Source organism: Colius striatus, chromosome 12, assembly GCF_028858725.1.
Source record: "Colius striatus isolate bColStr4 chromosome 12, bColStr4.1.hap1, whole genome shotgun sequence".
In the NCBI taxonomy this organism is placed as follows: domain Eukaryota; kingdom Metazoa; phylum Chordata; class Aves; order Coliiformes; family Coliidae; genus Colius; species Colius striatus.
Genome location: NC_084770.1, coordinates 1,216,007 through 1,241,075, shown reverse-complemented (window position 1 = coordinate 1,241,075; position 25,069 = coordinate 1,216,007). Strand labels below are relative to the sequence as shown.

The following is a 25,069-nucleotide window of genomic DNA, read 5'->3' as shown; positions in this document are numbered from 1 at the left end:
ATGCAAAAGACTGCAGAGTATAACAGGTAATTTTTCCTTTAACTGTTTGCTCAGTTGGATTTAGATCCTGACCAGCATTTCAAAATAACCTGTGACAAGCTTCTACAAATCAAATGTCCTTTCCCTTCAGATTGTTCGCACAGACCTAAAGGAATTAAGAGATTTGCACCTAGATGGTGCCCCTTACGGCTATACTCCCTTCTGTGACAGCCGAAGAGAAATGGATGGCTACAGGTTCTGGAAGTCAGGATACTGGGCAAGTCATTTAGCTGGAAGAAAATACCACATCAGGTACTGGAGAATGCAGTTTTTTCAAAGTAGAGGGAAAAAGCTTTTGCTACCACTTAGAATTAGCAGAAGGAGGTTTACAAGGCTGCAGTGAACCACTTCTTGCTACCTCTTGAAGGTTTCATTCCCGTGGTGCATTTGAAGCACTGAAGTTACTGAACACTGAAGTTACTTTTCAGTACACTACAGCTTTTACAGATGAAGAACTAAAGTGTTAACTAAGCAGTCATTTTCCTTTGTTAATGAGAAATGCTGGAAGAAGGGGCTGCATGACAGCAAAGCCGAGATAAATTTGTTGCAATGTTGTTTTGTACATGCCGTGACCTTGATAGAACTGCTTTCCTGCCTTCTAGATAATTTGGACTGCCACCAACAGGTTGCTTTAGCCTGTTATACCTCAGAGTCTACTGTGGTTGTAGTTAGTTATCCATCAGTCAAATGTCATCCCTAATTGTGTCATCTCCATGTAGTGCTCTGTATGTCGTGGATCTGAAGAAGTTCCGAAAGATAGCAGCTGGAGATCGACTCAGAGGACAGTACCAGGGGCTCAGTCAGGATCCCAACAGTCTGTCCAACCTCGATCAGGTGTGGTTTCATTATGTTTGCTCTGTTTTGTTTTACTGGGGTATGATGGTGGGTTGGGACCTCTCCTTTCCTGGCCAAACTTCAGTCACAGCCAGAGGCCAGTAGCAGTCCTGTTACGCCCTGCCTTCAAAAGAGGCAGGTGTTGACAGCATCAAATATAACTGCTGGCTGGAAAAAACACCCTTGAAGGATCTTAAGACTATCCAATTTTCCAGCATGCTCCAAGGCAAATAGAAAACACAACCAGATAACTGTTCCTTGAGCTACCCCACTCCGAGTGCCCTGACTTAAAACATGGAAATAAGGCTGGTACTGTGGTGGATGGAAAAAAATAACACAGTGGTATTAATCATTTAAGAATAGTCTTCCAAACTGGTCCAGTACAGGTTGGATATTGGATAAACATTACTGCTTTAAGACTGTTTGGTAAAGAGCTCATTTTCAACAAAGGAGAACAGTTGTAGTATGCAGGGTTTTTTTCAAAGGACTTTGTTTGGAATGGAATGAAAGGCTGATTCAGTCCTTTTTATTTGCTCTATAAAAAAACCCTCTTTACAAAAGCTAAAGTTTCTCAATACTGTCTGGTTGGGAATTGTTCCTCCCCCTGCAACATGTGGAAACTGCAACTCATTCTTTCTTCTCAACAGGATTTGCCTAACAACATGATCCACCAGGTGCCAATTAAATCACTTCCCCAGGAGTGGCTGTGGTGTGAAACGTGGTGTGATGATGCCTCAAAGAAGAGAGCAAAAACCATTGATTTGGTAAGCACAGTATGACTCCCTCACCTCATTCTGATGCCCAAGAAAAACACACTGACCAATGACAGAGGCACTTCTCTACCCTAAGCATCTCACCCTGCATTGTTACCTTATTTGTTAAATTACATCCTTATTATACTGTTACAAATGTGAAATGCAATGTTGTATATAAATAATATGATAGTAATATTATATTATTCTGGAATAGACATTATTATACCTATAAAAGCTTTATTTGCAGCACTTCATTTTTGTTTCCTTCAGCTTCTCTGTTTCCCTTACCTGGAGCAGTGGCATTTTTAGGAATGCCAAGGAGATTTTACACTGTGCTCTACCTAACATACAGGCACATGTTGTTCCCCAACAAGAGATTAATCCCACAGGGGAGACATACCTCTATAAGCCTTTGTCATGCATGAAGTGTCTGATCAGTTCCTGTGTCTTGTTTGCAGTGTAACAACCCCATGACCAAAGAGCCCAAGCTGCAGGCGGCCATGCGTATAGTTCCAGAGTGGCAGGACTACGATCAAGAAATCAAACTGCTCCAAAGCCTTTTCCAGAAAGAAAAAGAAACAGGAACATCAGCTAAGATGCCAGGACAGCATACACATGGTAATCTTTCTGACTCTCTCCCTGCTTGTGTGCCTTTCTTCCTCCCTGCCTGGACTGGGGTTAAGTTGCTTGCTCATCCACTGTAAACCTGCAGCAGGCAAAGGCCTGCAGGGAGCAGCTGTTACATCACCCTGTCAGGGGACAAAAGTGCCTTGCTGAGAGAGGCTGGTTCTGAAACTGAAGAGAACAGAGAGCTATATATTGCACACTTGTTCCAGCTCTGTTAAAGACCCTCACTGTTCCTGCAATTTTAGGAGCTTGGCCTTATCTTAACCTTTAATTAAAGCACAGCTCAACACAACAGGTATGAATTGTTCTGCAGTCACTGGTAACCTTGCAAAGAACAAGTCTGGGGGGTTCAGACATTAATTTTCAAACCAATCTACCAATTGAGGCAGCTGGAAATGGAGTGTTCATTGCTTTTTTCCTCTCCTCCTCTACAGATCCAGCAGCACATGTGGAATTATGATCCACGGAGAAAAATTCAAGTCAGACTGTTTCATAGACAATTTTTATATTGAAAGTTAGGGGTTTTTCTGGTATGTCTGCAAAACTGCTGAGTAATTGAATGGGATGATGTCTGCCTTTTTATTACTCGCCTTTGGGTTAATTTCTGCATAAGAAATAGGATCTGGATTGCTGGAATTAGCATTACTGGTGTTTTGCACCTGTGGAGATGAAAAAGCCCATGATAGAACATAGAGTTTCAGAAACAAAACAACTTCAAACTCCATTGGAGAAGCCACAGCCTGTCCCTTCAGCTGGTGCTGCCTCCACCACTAATGAAGATCCTTTTAGCCTCAGATCCAACATGAGAGCCTGGAAATGGCAGACCCATCGAGCCATTGGCCAGAACAGAAGTCCTGACCTCAACTGATGGAGATAGTTTTCCCAGGTAACGTTCAAAGGCTCAGAAAGAAGCCTTGAAGCTGGGATGCTGTTTTTTCTGCAGGTTTTCAAACGGTTGGAAATGCTTCTCAGACTTGTTCAATATGCCCTTACTTTTTCTACCATGCAGCATCACTTAGATTTTCTATTTCCTATCTTCTTTTATTTTCCCAACTTTTGAAGGTTTGGCTTGATATAAAACTATCACAAGCTATTTAAATGCCCATCCAAATACAAAGCCTAAGCTTATAAAATGAGCTGAACATTGAATTTGACAGCTCAGCTCATCCTGGCCCACCTGACTTGAATCCAAGTGCCCTCCTTCCTTCCTGCTCCAAGTTTAAATCAGTCTGCAAAACTGGCAGGGCCTTACTGCTGCTGTGGTTCACTGATTCCTGAATGTGTTTTGGTTATTAAAAGAAATCTGTGGAAGCTTGGAAGCTTATCCTCATGTAAATTTCATTAACTTTATTTTTCTTCAAACAGAGATGTTGTCACATCAATAAAAACTTTGGAGTTCTTGGGTCTTAAGCTTTAGTTCCCAATCAGTGCTTTGATCATCCATTTTGCTTGCACACATTACAGTCCTAATTTAATTTGGGGGTTTCTGAATATTTCACCTGCATCTGTTTTCAATCTGTGCACAGAAAAAAACCCTCAACCTTTTCCTGCAAGGATTCGTTACCCTGGGATAGTTTTATTATTTATATTTCAGTCTTAACTTTTAAAGATGCCAGTGCCATAGTTCTGTTACAAATGTACCCATTTAAAACATCCTCAAACCCAGTTTCCCTTATCCTGTAGGATCATTGTCTGCTCTGTACACCATGGCTCAACTATCCCAGGGCACTGAAGCACAGAGGCTCTGGTGGGGACTGTCCTGTACCACTGTGCTGATGTTGCAGCCCCAGCCCCGCCATGGGCATCTCTCAGATGCACAGTGCAGCCCCATACCAGGGGTATGTGCATCACCTTCTGACCTGCTCTGAGAGCACCAGAACAAGTGCCTGCCACTCACTCAGCCTGAGATGTTTTCACTGCAAACAAGATACACCTCACTTTCTGCACAGTCAATGTACATAACACAGTCAGATCTTTGAGGGTGTGGGATGGGGAGGGGAAACAACATGTTGATGACACTGGTACGGGGAACTTACAACAAGGAACAGAACTGCAGGTGAGGAAAGCCCTGTTTGTTTCTGGCTTGTTCCAGTTAGGAGGTGACAAGCACTGTAGGATGCTCATTTTCTGTCATGGTTCTGCTGAAAGGAAAATAGGCAGTGGAGAAGCAGAGGTGCAGGGTTACCTGAGAGCACTGTGAAGTGCAAGGGCAGCTGCAGAAACAGAAATGAACAGCCATGGCAGCTCCTTGCCTCTGGTGTAACGGATCTAGACTGTATGAACCTGCAACCCCAGCTTTGCTGGAGCACCAGGTGAACTCCCATATGGCAGCACTCGTCTCCATGAGCACCATTTGACTTTGGTATTGAGAGCCATCCTTTGGTAAGGAAGCACGGTGCCTCCATCAAAGAGTTTGCCACAAAACTGAAGCAGTGCTTTACCCAAAGCTCTGTTTAGTGTCACTTTTGGTATACACCATGTGTGATTTAGCACAGACCAGCACCCTCAGCTGTGCTCTGGGCACAAGCAGCTTTCCTGTCCTATCACCAGTGGCTTCTTGTCTACACACAGCTCTGTGCTGTTCTAATAACCAGGGAGCATCCCCTGCAGAAAGGGCCACTGGATTTAATCCTGTCTCCAGCAGACACCTGCAGCCTACAACACAACAGAAACCCCCAGCAATCAGTACAGGCAATCACTGGGGCATCTGGTGGGAAGTTCTTGCTAGGCTTTGGCAACCTTCTCAGTTCAGTCCTCCCACTGGCACTTGGAGGCATGTGGAGATGCTGAAGTGGAAATGCAAACCCTACCATGGAGAACCAGAATGAACACTAAACTCCCCCAGTATTGTAACTCCATCCAGCAGCTGCACAGTGCCTCTGTCACACATCTCACCAGCTCATAGCCATCCAGAACATGGCTTCAGTCACTTTGTCCAGCAAGTCCAGCCCGATCCTTAGTCACTGAAGAAATGCCTGAAGTGTGTCCCAGCACAGGCATTAAACCTGTGCCCACAGGCATTAAACCTGCCATCTGTAACAGAGCTGCTGCCAGGAGAACACAGAGCACAAGGTTCCTCAAGGAACTGGCTTCTTCAGTCCACAGAAAGGTTCATTCTGACACCATATTCACACTTCATGCTTCCACCTTGGCTAGTTGTGACAGTGTAAACACACCAGCATTCAAAGCCTACCTACAAGGAAACTCCATTTGCTTTGCCTTCCTGTTCTTTGCCATACAACTATATTTACCCAATCATGAGTATTGCCAATGGACTATACACTCCATCTGTTTTCATTCAACACACTGATCTTTGCTGACTTGAACGTAATTAAAGACCTCTCTTGAACTCTCCCTTTCTGTCTGCAGCATGTATGCCAGCTGCTCTCTGCAATCCAGATAATTAAACAGCATTCTCCTATCAGGACACTCAAGGAAAATCACTTCTGACTATCAGAGTTTATTGCTGACTAGACTTTATTAAGATCATTGCTAAGACAGATTGCCTTGTGCTTGCAATACATTGAATTTGTCCCTTATTAGCTAGTTTGGGACTTGATGAGGAGTGAGGACTGTGTTTCTCCTGTGCGAAGATCTGGAATAAAGAACTCTGAAGTGTACTTGTTTATGGCACAGCAGGGTCCTCTTCTGCTCCTAGGCAGCCCAAGAAACACAGGACAAGCAATCAAACACACTGCTGCTTTAACTAATGCTGTTGCTACACATGAGCACAAACACACGTGGAGATGCAGGACCTGCCTGACCCCAGTGCTGTGCCTGGAGGACATGGATCTGCCGAGGAGCTGCCGAGCCTGTGGGTGCCTGGGAAGCACCTGCTAACAGTGCCACTTCCAGAGCCAAAACTCCTCATAGCTGGCCTTTGCCAACTCCTAGAGATGGGAGGGACTAAGATACACAGCCACTGTTAAGAGGGGGCAGCTGGTAACCTGGCTGCACAGAGGTGGGGGGAGTGCTGCGTGTTGTGCACTGTGTTACCAGCTCCAGAGCTCGCTGCCCTCACCAACTGCTCATTGGAGGCTGACATATTTCTCACCATTCCCCTTCTCCTAAGCACAGTCACCTTACACACAGCTCATACAGGACACAGAACCAGCTGCTTTGATTGCCTAAAATCAATCCCCAACACTAAAGCCACGTGTTCATTTTCTGGAGTGGTTTCTTTTTTCTCCCCTTTCCCAGGGACACTTTCACTCTTCAACTGTATCTCCTTAGCAGAAAGGAGCAGCTCTAAGACCTTAGACTTAGTGTCCAACCTTTTCTCTACCTATAGGTCTTTATTTACCACAATCAATATACAGGAAGGACTTGCAGAGCTCAAAACACTTCCTTCAGACTTCAGATTGTTTGCTTGACATTTCCTGGTGTGCTTGGCTGGGCTGGTGGGGTTTTGTTGTTTGGGGTTGTTTTTAACAAAGGGAAATCTTGGCACCAAAACTGGATCCATTTTCCCAAGTACTCCAGGATCAACTTCATCAACACTGAATAGACAAGAGATGTTTGTATGGGCATTTCTGTACATCTACACTCATTCTACTGTTTGAATACTGTTTCCTATTTGTTGGAAGTCCTTGTGTTTCTTATTCCTCGATGTGCAATTTCCAATTTGCCTTCCTGAAATGCTTTGGTTGCTCCCCTCCAGAAAGAGGCCCCAAGAAATCTGCGTTGCTGTGTGTGCTTCACTGCTGCTGAACAGCTGCCACCACAATTGCTTCCAGACCCCCATGAAAGCACTGAAGAGCACAGAGCACTGCAGAGGAAAAGAATCTCAGCCACCTATTTGATAGGGATTCCCACTAAGATGACTACTAAAACTTTGCTAATTGGTTCTTAACTCTTTTAACACAAGCTCTAAGGATATGCTACATGGTAATGTTATTTTGGAGCAACAAGGCTGGCTTTGTGGGGCTTATTTTATGCATATAGCATTGCTACTGAACCCAAAGCTGTAGTTCCTCAGAGTCACACTTGTTTGACAAGAATTATGTCCCATAAAACCCTCTCAAGAGCAATTTCAGCTCTCAAGGCACCACTGATGTCCCAGGAGTTTCCCCTCTGTTTTGTTTCAGACAGATGTCTGGACAACCAACTGCTGTGCTTTATCTTCCATGGTTTATCAGAAACTGATGTTGTTGGGTCAGTGATTTCCCCAGTCAGCTCCTCAGGCTTCCTAAATACCAGTTACCAACTTGTCCCCTTAGAAAAACCTTACAACATCATCTGCTTAATGTGTATTGCACCAGACTGAAGAGATCCCAGTGCTGTTAATAAACAGGAGCACACTGTTCTGATTCTGGTTACACACAGCACACACACTCCTAAGTATCCTGATTGTTATGGAACAACTCTGCCATCTTCACCTAGGAACAAAGCTAAAGGACTGCAGAACCTGGTGTTCTACCTCTTGTCCTTCAACTGAACTCTATTTAGGATGTGTTTAAGATGGTGTTTCTCTCTCTGGGATAAAAGAGGCCTTATCTGTTGCTGTCCCAGCAGGCACAGAGGCCAATTAACAGACATGCTGATGGAATTGTGCTCCTGCCCCAGGAATGTGTCTCTAGCTCTGGATGGAGGCACATTGGCAGGCTTAGATGGGAAAACTCCTCGCTGTTGGTGATCTGTCCAGATCTCTGCAAGAACACATTGTTTTGTTTCCACAAGCCATTCCCCTGAGGTCTTTCCAAAGAAACCCTCAAAAAGATACGAGACTGAATGCTTTTGCTCTCTTCAACACTTTAATGCCTTGTCCCAACAACTCTGACTGCTGGCTCGAAAGGTACCACCCCAGTCACCAAATCCAGCACCTTGATGCCAAACCTCATTCCCCAATTTATCCAGCTCACCTTCAATTAACTGTGTTCCTTACCACCGTGTCCTAGTGCTGGGGAGCTGCCGAGCCCTCACTGCACCGGCGCTGGTGGAACTCACCTTCCAGCTGCCCACCTAAACTTACACAGGCCAGTTTCACACTCATCTTCCCCCTCATGCCAACATCTGCTTTTAACCTCTACAGCTTGTTTAGTTGCCTGCCACAACCCCCCTTTCCCACATAGCAACTCTACCCTTTCTCTTTGAGCAAGCAAGCCAAGCTCTTCAAAGCACAAACAAGAGGCGATAACGTTCTGCTGACTCGGAGTCACACCGATGGACTCGCTACGGGGCTTTTTAGCAACGTGGCCTTTGTATTAAGGCAGCCAAAGGAAAACCCGACCACGCTGCAGGGGGATCCTCTCGGCGAGGGTTTGGAGCTGTAGATGGAGCACTTGCGCTGCTGCAGAAGCCCACGAGCTCCTGCTCCCCCGCTCCCGGCAGCCGCCTGCAGCTCCATCGGGAAATGCTTGTCCCGTGGCATTGGTTAAAGAGAAGCGAAAGGAAAGGCAAGAAAAAGAAAGAAGAAAAGAAAAATAGAAGCCAGAGTCTAAAAGACAGAAAGCTGAAGCTTGGCAAGCTCTCCCCAGCTCAGCCCCGAGTAGGAAGAGCACATTCCCGTGCCCCGCACGCGTGTTGAGGCTCGCCGTGAACACCGGCTCTGTGAAGCACTGCTGCATGTGCTGGGCTTGCTGCTATCAAGCTGCAACTTCGCTGAAAAGCCTTCTACTATAGCTACCTTGGAAAGGTCTAAGTGCTTCAGGACAAGGAGCAGCCAAACAGAACCACTTCTGCATCTGTTCTGGGAGGGGTTGTTTGTTTGGCTGGTTGCTCGTTTGACGTGGGGTTTTTTGCTACTTATTATTAATAAAACCCCATCGAGCCACTTTTATTTCACTTATCATCAACTTTCTAGTGTAAATCAAGAACTGATTTATTCATTCAAGTGAAGACTATGATGCTCTTTTAGCACTACACTAGATTTAGGACTTTTACAAAAGTGGCTCGGTTCTAGGAGAAACGGGCTGGAAACACAGAAATCTTTACACTACAGTGAAGCAGGTCTGCTTGGTACACTGTCTTGTATCTGGTCATGACTATCACAAGCTCTTTGTTGAGAGTAGGGGGAAAAAAATACTGTAGAAAATAATTTAGAAACCTCTGCATAGTTCAGGAATCATCTTCCAACCTCCTGCTATGGCAGAAGGGACTTGGATGCAAGGGTGAAAGTCTGTACCTCTTCCAGGAACATCATATTTCTGAGAGAAACACTTTTGCCTGGCTTACATCAACACCTGAAGACTCATAAGACTCCAAATCAAATCTATATCTTCAAGACTTTCATTCTGTTCACTGATATTACTGATAAACTTACTTTCCTTTTGAAGGTTGAGCACTGGAAACACAGGCTGTGATGTGGATGTGTCATACCCCCCTCCATGTTATTTTATTAAGCACCCAAAAGCACCCAGTGATTGAATTCCCTCACAAAAGCTTATATAAAAATCTAAGAGAGAGCTAAAGCTATGCTCTGCCTACACTTGGAAACTGAGACAAAAGGATTTGCTTCCAAGTGCCTTTCTGCTTACTTCTTTTGGACAAAAGCACTAAGGAACAAGATGCAATCCTTCTCCTCATGGACAAAGTTCTTGCCTTGCCTGCTTTCCCTCTGTCAGACAGCTGATGCCTGAGAAGCCTCTTGCCAGGCCATATCTGTGGAATACTGCATGTACCTGAGCACTTTGTGCTGCTGCTCAAAGCAAGAGCTGCATTGAAGACAGTGTCAGTCCCATTAAGCACAAGCTGACTTTTAAAGTCAACTTCCTTAGAAGTTAAGAGCACTTAAGCAAAGCCCAGGTATTACAGGGATGAAAGTGTCACAGAAAGAGATATTACAAAGCTCTCCAGTACAGGGACCCAACCTTGCAGCCACCTAAAAGCTGTCCAACTTGTTTGCTCACTCGTTCAGTTCCTTAAGGCTGTAAAGCTTAATGCTCTAAGAGCAGAAAACGAGAGAAGCTGCCCTTACAGGTCAGTAGCTGCTCAGAAGTTAACCAAAGCACTGACCACATGTGGAACAGAGATGCTCTGAGAAACTCATCTGCTGACCATGAACAGCACAGAATTTGAGGAGGAAACTAAGTGATGGCTTTAGATACTTCTCAGTCTCCAAAACTATCACAAATAGATTTGAAAATCCTCAAAGTGGGCAGTTTTTGTTTGTTCTGTCATTCTTGGCCCAAAGTCAGGCCCTAAAGAGAAAAGCTTTTCTCACTTTCCTCAGATTTGAATAGGAGGCAGAGATGAAGCTGAGCTGTAGCCCTTCCATGTAACCTCTGCACGACCATCAAACTCAGCCCCAAAATCCCTTCTGTGTGGATTTACAGCTTCCCAATTGGGTGGGAAGGGGCAAGGAGTCATATGCCTGGAACACAGCAGGAACCTGTAACTCAAAGTGTTTTTCCAAGACACCATTTGCTCAACCCAGGTGTGTCCATGGAGGAGAGGAGACTGGTTTCACAAACTATCTCCTGTGCTTTCTTCAGCAAGAGTTCAGAGATGTCAGGCTCACTCCAAAACAAGTTGTCTGCATGCTCTCATTTCATATGTCACAGGAGAAACACAAGTAAATAATTAAAGTCTTACTGAAGTCAGTAGCCAGGCTACTCTGATAATAGAAATCCAAAATAGAACCAGAGGGAATGGAAAGAATAATTAATCACCTAATCAGAAAACAATCCACAACCTTCTCTAACTGACCTGCTGACAGGAGGCAAAGTGATCAAATAAAAACAAGCAGAACTGAATAGTAAAGATACAAAAGTGATGCAGAGAAAACCACCATTGTTTAAATGACAGACTCATGACCTGAAAGCAGATAAATAGCTGAAATAAATAATGTATGTCCTTTTTGATTCCCTTTTGGCTCTGATTTGCTGTCACTAGCAAGTTGCAGTGTTATTAATTACTCATAGCAATGAATAATAGATGCACAGTGACATAAAGTGAATTTTGTCAGTCTGTATGGCCCAGCGAGTGTTCATGAATCTCTTGTGCTTTGGGCTTTTCCTGAATGGCAGCTAAGAGCTGTGTACAAGAACTAGTTCAAACCTATGGAACAGTAAAAATAGTTTGAAGTAATTTCTGGAGAAATAGTAAATCAGGAAGAAGTCAGTTGTTGATCTCAGTGCAGGCAGCTGTGGGGAGCTGAGAAACAAGGCAGCCCAGCTTTGGCTACAGCATCCCATACAGAGTACCTCCTCTGTCACTCAAACAGTCTTTTAGAGCCACAACTTGCAAGAACATTTTCAACTGCTTGAATTCATTGCAAGAAATGAACTCCTACACAAATCATACAACCCACCAAGTCCCAGCTTCTCCTGCTCTTGAGAGGCAGTTTCGTGGCTGCAGAACAACTCCTTGGGAGTGCGAGCACTGCCTTCATTCAGGGGCGTGTTCCACACAATACCATCCAGCTTTGCTGTGAGGCTTGGGGGAAAAGAAGCCCCCAAACCATAGCCCATGGTACCCTGGTAGAAGGTGAGCCCTAACAGCACCCAGTCAGCTCCTGAGCAGCCCACGACTCCTGAGCATTCGTTTGAAGATAAGCTCCAAGGAGGAGAACGCCACCTTCAGTGACACTGAAGCAGCCACACTTACACTCCAGAGGCAAAGAAACAGCACACAGTAGGAACACAAGAGAGACATCCCAGCTTTAGAAGATGAAATTCAGATAAGGCTATTAATCTAGCTCTGCATCAATGCTCTTTGTTCCTATCAGCAAAGCTGTAATCAATCCTTTCTCAACGTCTCATTGTGACCAAAGAGCAGGATGGAGTAACACAGGTACCTCTGACCCGTGCCCTGTTCCAGGGCAGTCCCCAAGGGGCTGGTTCCAGCCCCCTTCCTTTCACCCACAGAATTAACCACAGGCCTTGAAAGCAAATACATGCAAGATCTGATGAGAAGAAATGCTTGGAGGGTTGTTTTGGTGGGGTTGTTTTTTGCCAGGCCAGATTTCCACACAGGCCACATCATCACTCCCTGCTACAGGAAGAAACAACTTTGGGAGGGCAGGAATAAAAGAGAAGTGAAAGGAGTCTGTCTGCAGGGGAAGGGCAGAGAAGGGGCCTGGCACAGGACTAAGATCACTTGCCACAGCTGATGGAATTAGATGCAACAGGAAAGCAAACTTTCAAAGCAGAAGTAGGGAATTCAATGGAGCAAGTCTGTGGCTGTTGCTGAGAGTACGAGTTAACTTCTAGATGCCTTAGCCAAGTCACACTGCAGCAACAACTGCTAGTTCCATTCCAGCTGTAAATAAGCAGTCTAGAAACACTCCCTGTGCATTTCTCTGGTGCTATGTGATATACTCACATTCTAAGGATTTACTGAGCAGTCCCCACCTATTATTTAAACACATTTGAATAGAGCACAGCACGATCACGTTCCAGAGCTGCATCAACTCCCTGCTCTGAAATGCAGAAAGAAAGACTCCTGAGCTAATTGGCATTGAACTGTGAGTTAATTAATGAGGAGAGAAGCAAATGATAAGATCAAGCACAAAACTGCCAACGAATTTCCAGCTTAACAGTTATGACACGGCTGCATGAGTGTGCAGAAACACACCTGCACCGTTCAAAGGCAAAGGAAAGCAGCTCCACAGAGCTCCAGGCTCCTGCTGCTGCCTTAAGGTCAACTGAGAAACAATTTGTGGCTGAGATAAATGTGGCTTACCTGCAAGAAGAGTGCTCCATCAACAGGCACGAGGTGCCAAGGCTTTCCTGAGACCAGCTCCAGAAGAGGTGGCCCTTTTGTCTGTTAGCACCCGGGCTGTAATGAGAAACAGCTTGGTCTAATCAGCAGCTTCAAGGTAATGATTTCACATCACTCAGCTGATGCAGAACATCACAGCTCATCAGGTAGCAAGTGGAAAAAATGGTTTTTGTCCTAAATTAGTTTCTGTTCCCCCAGTGAAGGCACCAGCAAAACCCATATGTGGGGTTTGACTGGGGGCCTGCCTAGCACAGAGACCGTGCACAAGGAAGGGTTTCATCATGGAGCTCGACACTCACACTGACCAGTGACTACCAGCTCTGACTTTCACTCATCAGTGCCCTCCAACACACTAAAACACATCATTGTGTATAACAGCCTCTGTGTGCATGTTCTTAGTACAGGACATGGAGGTGGTCTGTGCACAATAAATGTGTTAGTTTTAACACAGGACACGAACATCCTGGGTCTGAATCTCACTCTGCAGCCACAGACACACCTTGCGACCAGCTGTGCTACCTGAAAACTTTCCCATCCTGCCTTGAGCTTTTTTCTGCAGTTCAATCACCATAAGGACGCTCACATGAAACACTTGAGGGAAAGCCTGCCTGGTGAGGGGTTTGAATCACTGCACCAAGGCAAGGGCACGTGAGGAAACTTCATGCAAAGCATCCTAAGCTGTAGGGGTACTGCCTCCTGCAGCCACCCCCTTGGCAAAGAGCATGGGGAAGGATGGTCTGATCTGAAAATGGTTCTACTAGCCACAGCTTTCAATGGAATCATTCTACCCCATGATCCCTGCAGCTCTCAGCAGGGATCTTTTAAAGAACTGATTTTATTTCAATCTAAACCCATCACATTTAAACTGACCCTGGGTAGATTTGTCACTTTAACAGGGAAGAAGCTTCTGGAATAAAAAGGTGCAAATGACAAGGAGTTCAGTCCTTGCAAGGAGCTGTATGCTGTGGCTCTGTCATGGTAAAGCCACTCAGCATGTACCACCACACAAGCAGCTCTAGTGACATCCAAATGGCAGAATAACATTGCAGGCTGTCAGAGCCTGCTCTGGTAAGCAGAACCCACAGACTCAGAGATTCACAGTAACCCACAGAACACGAGTCTGCTCCTTGTACAGTTAAAGTGTGTCAGTGGAACACAACTGTCCTGGAAATAAGAGTCATTATAGCCTGCAAAGATAAAAGTTTACTACTACTGCTCTAGACCTTTTCCACACCAAAGGCAGCAGCCAAGTTGTGGCTTGGCTTCCATTCATATCACAGAATGGTGGGGCTGGAAGGGACCTCTAGAGATCATCCAGTCCAACCCCCCTGCCAAAGCAGGTCCACCCAGATCAGGTCTCACAGGAAAACATCCAGGTGGGTTTTGAAGACCTTCTGGGCAGTCTGTCAAACTGGTAGGGTGTCTCAAACCAGTAGGGAATAGCCAGGAAAAAAAGAGATGCCCAGTGAATTCCCCCACAGCTGGTTGCAGTTCTTGCTTGTCTCTGGAACACTGGCACTCTTTTACCTCTTCAAATCTAGCTCAGTAAGTCCAAAGCCACATGTTTGGTCACACTCCTACAGACATCATCATCGATCAAAGGGAGAGAGTCAGGGCACTTGGGGCATCAATGAAAATCCAGGGCTCAAGCTAGGAGAGAGGCTCTGCTAACTCCAACCTCTTCCCACCCATTAAACATGGGCATTTTGAGGCTCCTCACCCACTTTCTTGCAGATGCCATCATCTCATCAGCATGGCATGGGATTTGGCTCCAGAGCCAGAAAAGCTGAGTGTAACAGCCAGGCTTCCAGGCACAGCCTGAAACACGGACCAGCCAGGGCATCTGTACCCCTGCCTTGGGGATGCTCTCACAGCTGCTTTTGCCAGCCTAGGAAGGTGTGTTTGTGAATGGTTCTGTTCCATCCCACAGGTGTGGAGAGGCTTTGCAGAGAGTGAAATCATTCCTCACAATGTAACTAGCTTTTAGAGTTGGACCTCAGCTTCCAAGAGACACAAACCCCTGTCTCAGACTATTTAGGAGAGCAGAACCCAGAATTAAATGAACAGGAGAGGAAAACTTCATCAAGTCTGCTCCTTGGGACTCAACACAATGCTCACATGGTGTACAGAGACAACAACTTTTCCAAAAGAGCTACAGAGAAACCCACCCAATTCTGCACTACACTGTGCACAGTATCTAAAGCCTCTTTATGTAAGTGACTCGAAGCTGAGGCTTTCTATGTAGAGCGTGACACGGAAAGGGTTCACTCAAGCTCTGCCAGGTACTTTGCTCCCTATACATAAGTGTCTGACTACACTGACAGATTGTTTTCAGACACTCTCAACATACAGATGGATTTAGGATCTAATTTTCAGAACTGGACTTGCACTTTCCTCCTTTACTGACTGGCTGAGTTCACATGGCTCTGTGCACTTGAGTACTTCAAGAGCAGCACCACAGTCCTCAGCAGCTTATGCAAGGGCAGACAGGCTTCCAGACAGCTTAGCTACTCAATCTACTTTTAAACACTCTTTTCCTTCTTCCCCCTCCCTCCTATTTGAGAGCAGAGTTGTTTTTCTCCCTCTTGGAGCTCAGGGCAGGCAGGCAGTCGTGCACACACACATCTAGCAGCTAAGTGTGCGTGATTCCCTGTGGCAGCCCTGTCGGGACCTCAGCGGTTGGATGTGCGAGGTGTCGCTCTGGGAAAGGCTCTTACACCTGTACAGAGAGCCCCTTCAAAAGCCAAACCCAAGAAATATTCAGCACAAATCAAAAGCCCTGTCTTTTCTTGTCAGTCCTCATTCCTGGGTGGTTGGTTTTTGAGAGGAGCCCATGAGAAAAGGTTTTCCTGGTTTTCCACAAGCTCGTGTGCAGATTTCCCGAAGCTGCCTGAAAACAACCCAGCAGCAAGTGCCATAGCAAAGTGCCTCACTTCTCCCTGGCCCCAGAGAGCACACAGCTGGACACAAGGCACTGTCTGGCTGCACTGGAGCAGCAAGATACAAACCCCTCCTTAGCATTACTGTGGGAAATTCCCTGCTCTGGGGAGAAACCCCTCCGTGGAGCTCCCCCAGAGCAGGGCACTCTCCTCACCAGCACACTTCTAAACAAGGAAGCAGGAGTCATTTATCATCTCTTTTCCCCTTTTTTAAGCATGCTCACTGAGGTCCTAGTTGGACAAAAGGCTTTGAGGACTGAACACAAGCCTCTGTGTGCTTTTAAGTTAGGCAACAACTACAGGTATTGATGCTTCTTCCTCAGGGCTCCTGCCCTGACGTTACCCTTGTGAGCCATCAGCAGGAGCAGCCTCACATGAAGCAGGTAGAAATGTTCTCAAATACATTCCAGAGTCCACAAAACACAGGAGTGCACCAGCATTTGCTCTTGTCACCGTGCCATTGATGAGATACAAACATGGCAGGTATTGCACAGAGCAGCACCAAAGGGAGAAGTAACCAGACCAGACAGCTTCTGCTGCCAAGGGGGTATGGAAGGAGTTGTCTCTATTGAACTGTCACCCTTGAGAACAGGTACTGCCTAATCCTTACTTCAACTCTGGCTTCCTTCCCCCCACAAGCTCCAGGCTCACTTTACCTTTCAGAAAATTCACTTATTGCCCTGACTTCTGCTGGGCTTTGTCCAGGAGGGTCAGTCTGGATTGGGAATTCCTTCAGTGCTGCTTGCTGTGCCAATCTCATACACTAAAGCATGGGGTAATTAAAAGGAGCAGGTAATTTTGACTGAAAGGCAATGAAACCTGGGCTTTGAAAGGAGCAAGGAAGGATTCATTTCTAAGAAGCTCTGCTGTGATAAGAAACTCAAAAGAAGCAGGTAGCCTGCACTAGGATAATGTGCTGTTGGATACAAGGGTGGCTGTGCATGGTGTGCTGATAGCTGCAAAAGCTTAGCACAGACAACATGCATCTAACAGAACAGATTTGTGCCCTCTCTCTATCCCTTCCTCATTTGCAATTCTAAAGACACACAGGTCTGTCTCCCCACACCTTTTATCAGTAGCCACAAATGAACAGGGCTACTGGAAACAGTCCCTGTCTGCACATGGGACTTAATTCTTGAATAGAAATGTGGATGCAATCTATTTTTCTGCAGCTTCCCAACTGAAACTCTTGCTGCTGGTGCTGTCAGGACTTCCCAGCTTGACTGCCAGAGCCTTCCCTCCCTAGGCTCCCCCACACCCACACTCACATCCATAGAGCTGCTGCCACAGCTTCCTCAGGCTCTGACCAGATCCTTTCTTCTCCCTTCCCTTATCTTTCTTTCTCCTGCACTGTACCATATTCAAACTTGTTGCTCTGAATCCCAGGAACCAAGCACCAATTTATTTCCCTCAAACTGTGCTCTGTCACATCCCACCCTCTGCCCAGCTGAAGCTGTCAGGTTCTAACATCCTCTATCCAGAGTATAAACCAGAACTCATCATTTCTGTGCATGATTGCCTGTGAAATTTCAAGCAGTAGTTTCAACTCTTCACCTGTATGGAACAGAGTATAGCCTTGGAAAGTTTGTGCTCAAAGAAACTAACACTTTGTACGCTTATTGAAACCTCAGCTCACAATATGAGAAAGTTTTGGGGGAGGAGAACAAACCATCCATCTGGAGATAACAAAAAAATCTGACAGGAGACAGGAATTCCAGGATCAAAGATAGAACTTCATTCTATTAGCAAAAATGACTAATTAACTTGTGAGAAAAATCTTATGATTGATGCAGCCTAATGGAGTTTGGGAGCTCAGTCTTCCCCATCAGCATCATCAAATCGTAGCCCTCAAAAAATGTAGCTCATTCCCTGCCCTGTAGATCAGGAAAGCATGATAGAGTAATCCAGCATTTAAACAGGCTGACAATAAGGAGGAATTTCATATCTTTATGTGCTCTAATAGTCCATTTTAAAAATACTTAAGGGAAACTGGTTGAGCCCTGGTTGATAATAAACTGAGCACGAGCCAGCAACGTGCCCTCGTGGCCAAGAAGCCAATGGCAGCCTGGGATGCATCAAGGAGAGTGTGGGCAGCAGGTCAAGGCAGGGTCTGCTCCCCCTCTGCTCTGCCCTGGTGAGTCCTCATCTGGAGTCCTGTGTCCAGTTCTGGGCTCCTCAGCTCCAGAGGGACAGGGAACTGCTGGAGAGAGGCCAGTGCAAGGCCACCAAGATGATCAGGGGACTGGAACATCTTCCTTATGAAGAAAGGCTGCAGGACCTGGGGCTGTTTGGTCTGGAGAAGAGGAGACTGAGGGAAGATCTCATTAATGTTTACCAGTATCTCACTGGTGGGTGTCAGGAGGTTGGGGCAGCACTTTTTTTGATGGTATCTAGCACCAGGACAAGAGGTGATGGGATGAAGCTGGAGCACAAAAAGTTCCATTTAAACATAAGGACAAACTGTTTCAGTGTTTGAGTGAGGGAGCCCTGGCACAGGCTGCCCAGGGAGGGTGTGGAGTCTCCTTCCTTGGAGGGCTTCAAGACCCACCTGGACACGTTCCTGTGTGACCTGATCTAGGTGACCCTGCTTTGTCAGGGGGGTTGGACTGGATGATCTCTACAGGTCCCTCCCAACCCCACCAGCCTGTGATTCTATGAAACATTTCCAAGTTCATAGCACTCATGTTTTGGACTAAGTGTAGCTCTGACAAGAGCCAGCTTTTATTTATTCTTAATGAGACAAGTGTGCAGGTTCTCCTACTGTCAACAGAGTGATCACACCGCAGCCCAGGGTGGGTGAGGCACAACCAATTCTGTTTTCCCGTCCTGAGGCAGGATCTCTTGGTGTTCTGTGCCTTATGGCCCAGGGAGAGCAGGAGGATACAAAAGCTGCAGCGTTTCAGCAGGAGAGACATGAAAACCTGCACCATTTATTATGTATCAAAAACTCCAGACAAGCCTTTTTGTTGCTTTTGTTTTGGTTTCAAGTTCTTTTTTTTAACAAGAAGCTCCACAGAGAAGGGAAACAACTGAGTTCTTAAAGCTGGGAGAACAAACACCCCTCCTACATCAGCATTTTCAGCAAGTTCCTCTGCAGTTCCTCATTGCCACACACTCCCATTGAACAACATGAAGCACCTCAAGAAACACAACAGAAGAATAATTTGGCTTATGCTCAAGATTTAAATGGAAGCTACCTGACACCAGAGGTGAGCCAGATGTGCCTGCAGTTATGCAGATGCAGGGAGACCAGGTTAGAGTAAGGGTGAGAAGAGGTGGGCAATTAATCAAGACGACCTTTCCATTTACTGTGTCACAGAGCATCATCTCTGCCAGCTGTCTGTGTTTTGCTTTGGCTGTCTGTGATATGCTTTGGCATATCTCCAATTAGCTGTAGATAGAAACTTGTCTGTATTGCCTGTTTTATACACAGTATTGCACAGTGTCTAGAGCACAGCAGTTTGGCTTCTGCTCTCCTCCACTAGTCCATGCTGAAACCTGCACTGTGTCACATTCATCTGACTCACAGAAGAAAAGTAAAGGGTTAATGTGTAAGAAATGGTCCTTCATAACAATGACTGGATAGTGTGCTGCCCTTCTGCCTCTCCTCTCCTTGTACAAAGTGAAGGAAATGTAATGCACACTGGAGCCTTCTTGGCAGAAGCAAGGAAGAGCCCATGCTTACCCCAGCCTTGCTGTTCTGAAGGTGGTTGCCATTTTCTGGGCATGGCTCAGTGCACAGAAGGACCTACCTACTCCTCTTTAAGGGCAGGAAGGAAAGGAAGATCAATGATCTTGCTCCAGTTACTAAAGCTACAGCATAACAGCCCCATTTGAAGCCAAGTTCCACCACAGAGCCTCCTGCAGAGAGGCTCTGACGCAGGGAACTTCCACACGTGGTAGGCACCAGGCTGAGGCAGCGTCAGCACGTCACGCTGGGATGATGGTGCCTTTGCTGCCAGTGCAAAACACTGGGGGAACTTTGGGGTTCTACTCTACCCTTATAAATGATGGAATGGTTTAGTGACCACCAGCATGTCTGTCCTTACCTCCATACTCACCCTCCTCAGTCTTCACCCTCCAGCTTTTCAAACACCTCAGCGTCAGTCACAGAAACTTCCACTTTAATTACTGAAGTTACTACAGCAGAGAATATATGGAAGTGCAAAAAGCATCAGACACCCTCAGGCAAAAGCACTAGCTCTTCCTACAAGGCCTTTATGCTTAATTAAAAAAACAAATCCAAACCAAAATCAATGTGAGAAGAGAGGCTGAGAGCAAACCACTATGGACTACGTGGAAACGTCATTGAGAGAAACACACCTCAGCACTTTCAACACACAAGGCAGCTGTGGTCTACCTAAGAAGTGAATGATTGAGGCAAGAGCTGCTGTAGAGAAGACATCTCTTCCCACCTACCATCTTCCCATCCCACTTCCCCATCCAAGCAGACAACCACAAGAGGCACCTGCTGCCTCGTGTCCTCTCGTTGCCAGTTACTGTGAGTTATGGGTAACCCCAACCTGCAGGCTAAGTTTACAAAGAATGAGGAAGAAAGCCAAAGCAGTTTGTTTTCACAAGGAAGCCACAGGAGGGTGGGGGGAACACAACCAGCAACCCACAAACAAAAACGTAAGGCAGCTAATGAAATTCCCAAGCAGAAGTAAAATACGCTGATGGGGTTTGCAGCTCTAGTCCTGCAGCAGACGTTACAGGAATTGTGACTTGTAAGTGCTTTGACATAACAGAGTTCTTCTCCCTTGTCAAGATGACTAAAATACACATAAAGCCAAGAACAGGCCTAGAGGAGAAAAGCCCTAACAAGCCATTGCTAACAAATGGCAGCTCACTTGATGAGGAGACAGCAAAGTGTGCAAGCAGAAAGCTTTACCTACTGCTGTCCTTGTTCCTCCCAACACACTGCCCCTCTCTGCAGGGTTGGTTTTCCTGTGGAAGTCCTTAAATGTACATATAAGAAGTTAAAGCTTATGGTCTCAAAGAACTGGAAGCATTTCTTAACTTGAAGCCTTCCTTAAAAATACCAGTGTGCTTCACCTGGAGGTCTTGCACACACGTAGAATGAACTGCTTCCTTTACAGACGTTATTTACTCCTACAACAACGGAACACTGGTGCAATAATAAATAAAGCTCAACGTTCCAGAAGAATAACATACCTGTAGGGAAGGGAGAATCCTCTCCAGATTTATTAGGGAATCACATGAACATCTTCAAAACTTAGCTGCCAGGCTACCAGCCGTCTCTGCTGGAGGACATCCCTGCACCACAACCAACCCACACAGCTGCTGCTTGGCCAGTGTGGGACCCTTTCACCCACTAAGGCTCGCCCCTCTCTCAGGGTGCTGCCTTGGCAGAGCTGCCCCTGTGTTTGTCCTGCACTAGGGGAAGTTCCTGCAGCCGTGGCAGTGCCTTTGCCTCCCTCGCTGTGCAATGGCATGGCACCAGAGCAGGGGCAGAGGGACAGAGGGACAGTTACAATGACCTTTGCAGTGTCTCAGCAAGTTGGAGCAGAAACAAAATCCTGACTGTTTGCTCAGATTGGGCACTGCTTCCAAATGGTTACAATCTTCTCCCTCCAAGGGTGACCACAAAGAAGTAGAGATGAGGCCATGCCCATCAGGGGCAGGTCTTCAGCCAGTGCTCTGGCTCCCAGTTTCACACGCTTCCCTTTGGCAAACTTTCCAAGTGGAAGAGGAAAATCATTTGCCTCTCAACAGTATTCAAAAATGAATGTATGAGGAAACTGCAGAACCATAGTGATCAAGGGTCTCACAACACCAGCAGCTAGATCCATACGAATGCCTCCACTCCCGTCCCCAAAACAACTGAATATTGGTCATTTGGCTGCCTCAGGAGGCTAGGTCACCATCCAAGCAGATGAACATATACTCTTGAATGCTTCACAGCAATTCCCCACTGGATTGTGACCAAAACCTAAGAAATTTCTAACAGATTCACACCAGATCTCTCAGCCCAGAAGGTTGCACAACTCTCCCAGTAGCCGGTTCTCCAAGACCCAAGTCTTTCAGGCTGGGAGTAAAGCCCCCATCAACCACCCCAGAGCCCAGTACTAAGCAGCATGGCTTTGATATTCCCAGTGACACAAAAGGTTTGATCAGGCACTAACCTGGTACATTTCAATAGCCAACAAGTTGTGGTTAACTGGCATGAGGATACAAAGTCTCATTTAGCATCAAAATATTTGCTATTAAGGAAACAAAGGAGCAGAGGATCAGTACAAACATGTGCTGATGGTGGCTGTTGTAGTATGCAAAACATCTGAGCACTCACTCATTTGGCTGCAAGCTCTTGTTCAGAAAACAATGTCTGGCAGTAATAATAAGATCCCAAAGAAAGGGCTCTACAGGGAAGTTATTTACTCTCTCACAAAAGCTGTATGATTTATACACGTTGTCACTGCCCGTGCCAGAAAATTGATGACTGATTACCACATATTCATTTCAGTATCAGGTATCCTGCCTGAATTAACTGGATTAGACCACATGGAATCTCTTATTTATGGCACAACCCAGTACAACATTTGGTTTCGGTCAATAAAAAGGAGGAGTTTTTAAACAGAATACAGTAAGACCTAGAATATATTAAAACTGCATGAATTGCATGTTCACTATTTATCACTATTGCTCATTTATTGCACAAACAGCTGGATTCCACAACCAGAGCCTGATAGAGGGGTGTTAAAATTAGTGTGGAGAGGAAGATAAATACATAGGTAACACCTGTTTTGTTAGACATCTGCAAAGGACTGTTATCCTTCATCCACTTCCAGCTCCCAAAGGACAGGGATTCAACTTTTACCCCGTGCTGTTGGCTGGAGAAGTTTTGGGACCTCAGTTCTGCAGCTGCCTGTGCAAAGGGCACAAGGATCCTGCTTGTGATGTTGCACATCCTCCATCATCACTGGGGAGAAAATGCATTGCAGGACTAGGGACCAGGCAAGAGCATGGCAGGTATGTGTAAGAAGCACTCCGAGGGAAAAGAAAGCTTTTGAGAATCACCAAAGGGAGAAATGAGTAAAGTCCTGTCAGGCAAAGAAACAGCACCACATACCAGAGCACCTGAACACACAATATAGTCTGATTAATAGGAATAAGGACTGATAATTTCATTCAATTTAGGCTTATAGATAATGTTTGTAAAATATGAACACATGTGGTTTCTCTTCCAAGCCACTTTACTTCCCAGATCAATTAAAGCATGTGAGACCCTGCTAGTGAGCCTTCCTCACTTGCAGCCTCTGATTGCTTTAACAGATACATAGCAATGGTCTGTTAAATACTGTTCAGTTCAGGAATATTTCATTGACAACCCCTTCCACTTGGTGTTTATGAAATAATAACTATAGTAAAGCTCAAAGATCATTAAGCCTGCAACACAGGTTCTCTGTTTGGCGAGTCCACGTGTGTCCTGGTTTCCCCCTGAAGCAGAGAGGTTCTGAACTGATGTGCCCAAATCACTCATGAATATTTCCAGCTGCAGAAAGCCCAGATTTTTAGTTCACCTGTATATAAGTTGATTTACTTCCTTACTATAAGCACCAGTGAAGTAATGCATCCTAGTGTTATGGCTGCAACCCATGGGGCTCTCCTAAAGTCTGCCCACTGTTACAAAATCCAGAGAGACGTGCAGTCCTTGCTAGACACATTTAGTTATGCAAGAATCTCCATCTCTCTCTCACCTCTTGGACAAAGGCTGCTCAGCATTGTGTGGGTGTACACACAACTCCTCAACAAGGGAAAAGGGAACCTGGACAACTCCAAGACCAATCGATGTGGAAAACCTTTGGCATTACAGTATTAGACTTGCTCTGCTTTTCCTCCCATAGAGAGCAGCAAGAAAGATGTTATTGAAGAGTTAAAATAACTCTACACGAGTGTGTGACCCGAGAAACAAAACACAACCCTCTGACAAGAGCTCAGCACCACCTCCTCTGACAGGGTACTGTCAGGATCAGCTCTTCCCTTCAGGAAGAGCAGGCTGTCAGCTGGGGCAGCAGAGCAGCCAGGGGCTACTTATTGTTAGGGGAACAGCAGGATGTAAGGGAAGGCACTTTTCAATTAACCCAAAGCAACACATCCCCCAGAGGCAGTGCTGGATAGCATCATATGCTCAGATATAGGAACAGCAACATCCTGGATTCCGGCAAGGAAACCAGACAGTCATCAGTGTGACCAAGAAAAAACCCAACGCCTCGGTAGGCTCTCCCCTCAGCATCAGTTTTCCTGCTTCTTTTAACCCTTGCTCAGTATCCTTTCTGCTCTTTTCCCCTTCCTACCCCAGGTTCTTGCAATAGAAGAAGTCTTCCATCTGCTTGCTAGGTAACTTCCCTTCTTTTCCTGGAGGCTTCTATCACTGAGCAAGTTTGTAAACCACAGTAAAGATGGTGCAGAAAGGCCACGTGCAAATGGAGGTGTTTTGCCTGCACAAAAAAGGAGGGTAAAGGAGGATGAAAATTGCCCTTCCAAGCAGGTACATTGCCACAGTGCAGGACTCCATGCATCACAGTGAGCTGCATCCATACCTAGGCTGATGCACCCTCAAAGCTCTGGAAGGACCCCAGGCCACAACCTCCTGCTGCTCCACACTACGATGGTCTGGACACAGAAGCATCCAGGTCTCAACAACAACAGGAACACAGTCTGCCCCTACCAGGTAGTCAGGCTCTTTGTTGCCCACTCTGCTTACCTGAAAAGCGATGCCAGCAGATAACATCCCCTGCAAGCAAACGGCAGGAGTGGGCTCAGCTGGTACCCAGAGCCCTTGCTCCCTGGGGTAAGGGTCAGCAGGAGCTGCCAAGGCGAGGTTAGTTCTGAGGAACCATCCCCAGGTGGTTATGGTGAAGGAAGCAGAGGAGCAGGATGCACAGCCTCCTCCTGCTGTGGGCTGGTGCCACAGCCTGGAACAAATGGCTGCAGTTCATGCCTTTGCTTCCCCTCAAGATCAGTGACGTTATCCTCGTGCTGACACTTACCTGGGCTGCCCACCAGCTCCTGCACTGCCCAGCATGTACAGCAAAAGGCATGGATGCAGCTTTTTGCTTCAGCTGCTTCACACATTTCACCTGAGTGGGCCCACACTGCCAGGAGTGGGATTGCTGTCACAGGTGGAAGAGAAAAAGCACCCGAGCAGCCTTGCTGGGAAGGGTCAGACACTGCCTCCCCCTCCTACAGCTT

At 46.1% G+C, this 25,069-nt stretch overlaps 1 protein-coding gene across 5 annotated transcripts in view; it reads left to right on the top strand.

Moving 5' to 3' along the window:
* The window catches only part of UGGT1 (UDP-glucose glycoprotein glucosyltransferase 1), a 44,889-nt gene extending 41,235 nt beyond the window's left edge, over positions 1-3,654 (top strand). For all 5 annotated transcript variants that reach the window (XM_062005916.1, XM_062005913.1, XM_062005914.1 and 2 more), the window contains 5 exons: positions 131-291; positions 759-873; positions 1,521-1,637; positions 2,087-2,246; positions 2,690-3,654. In XM_062005916.1, coding sequence (XP_061861900.1) covers positions 131-291; positions 759-873; positions 1,521-1,637; positions 2,087-2,246; positions 2,690-2,715 — 579 coding nt within the window. In that variant the 3' untranslated portion in view covers positions 2,716-3,654. The remainder of the gene's footprint in view (positions 1-130; positions 292-758; positions 874-1,520; positions 1,638-2,086; positions 2,247-2,689) is intronic.
* The last annotated feature ends 21,415 nt before the right edge of the window (positions 3,655-25,069 follow it).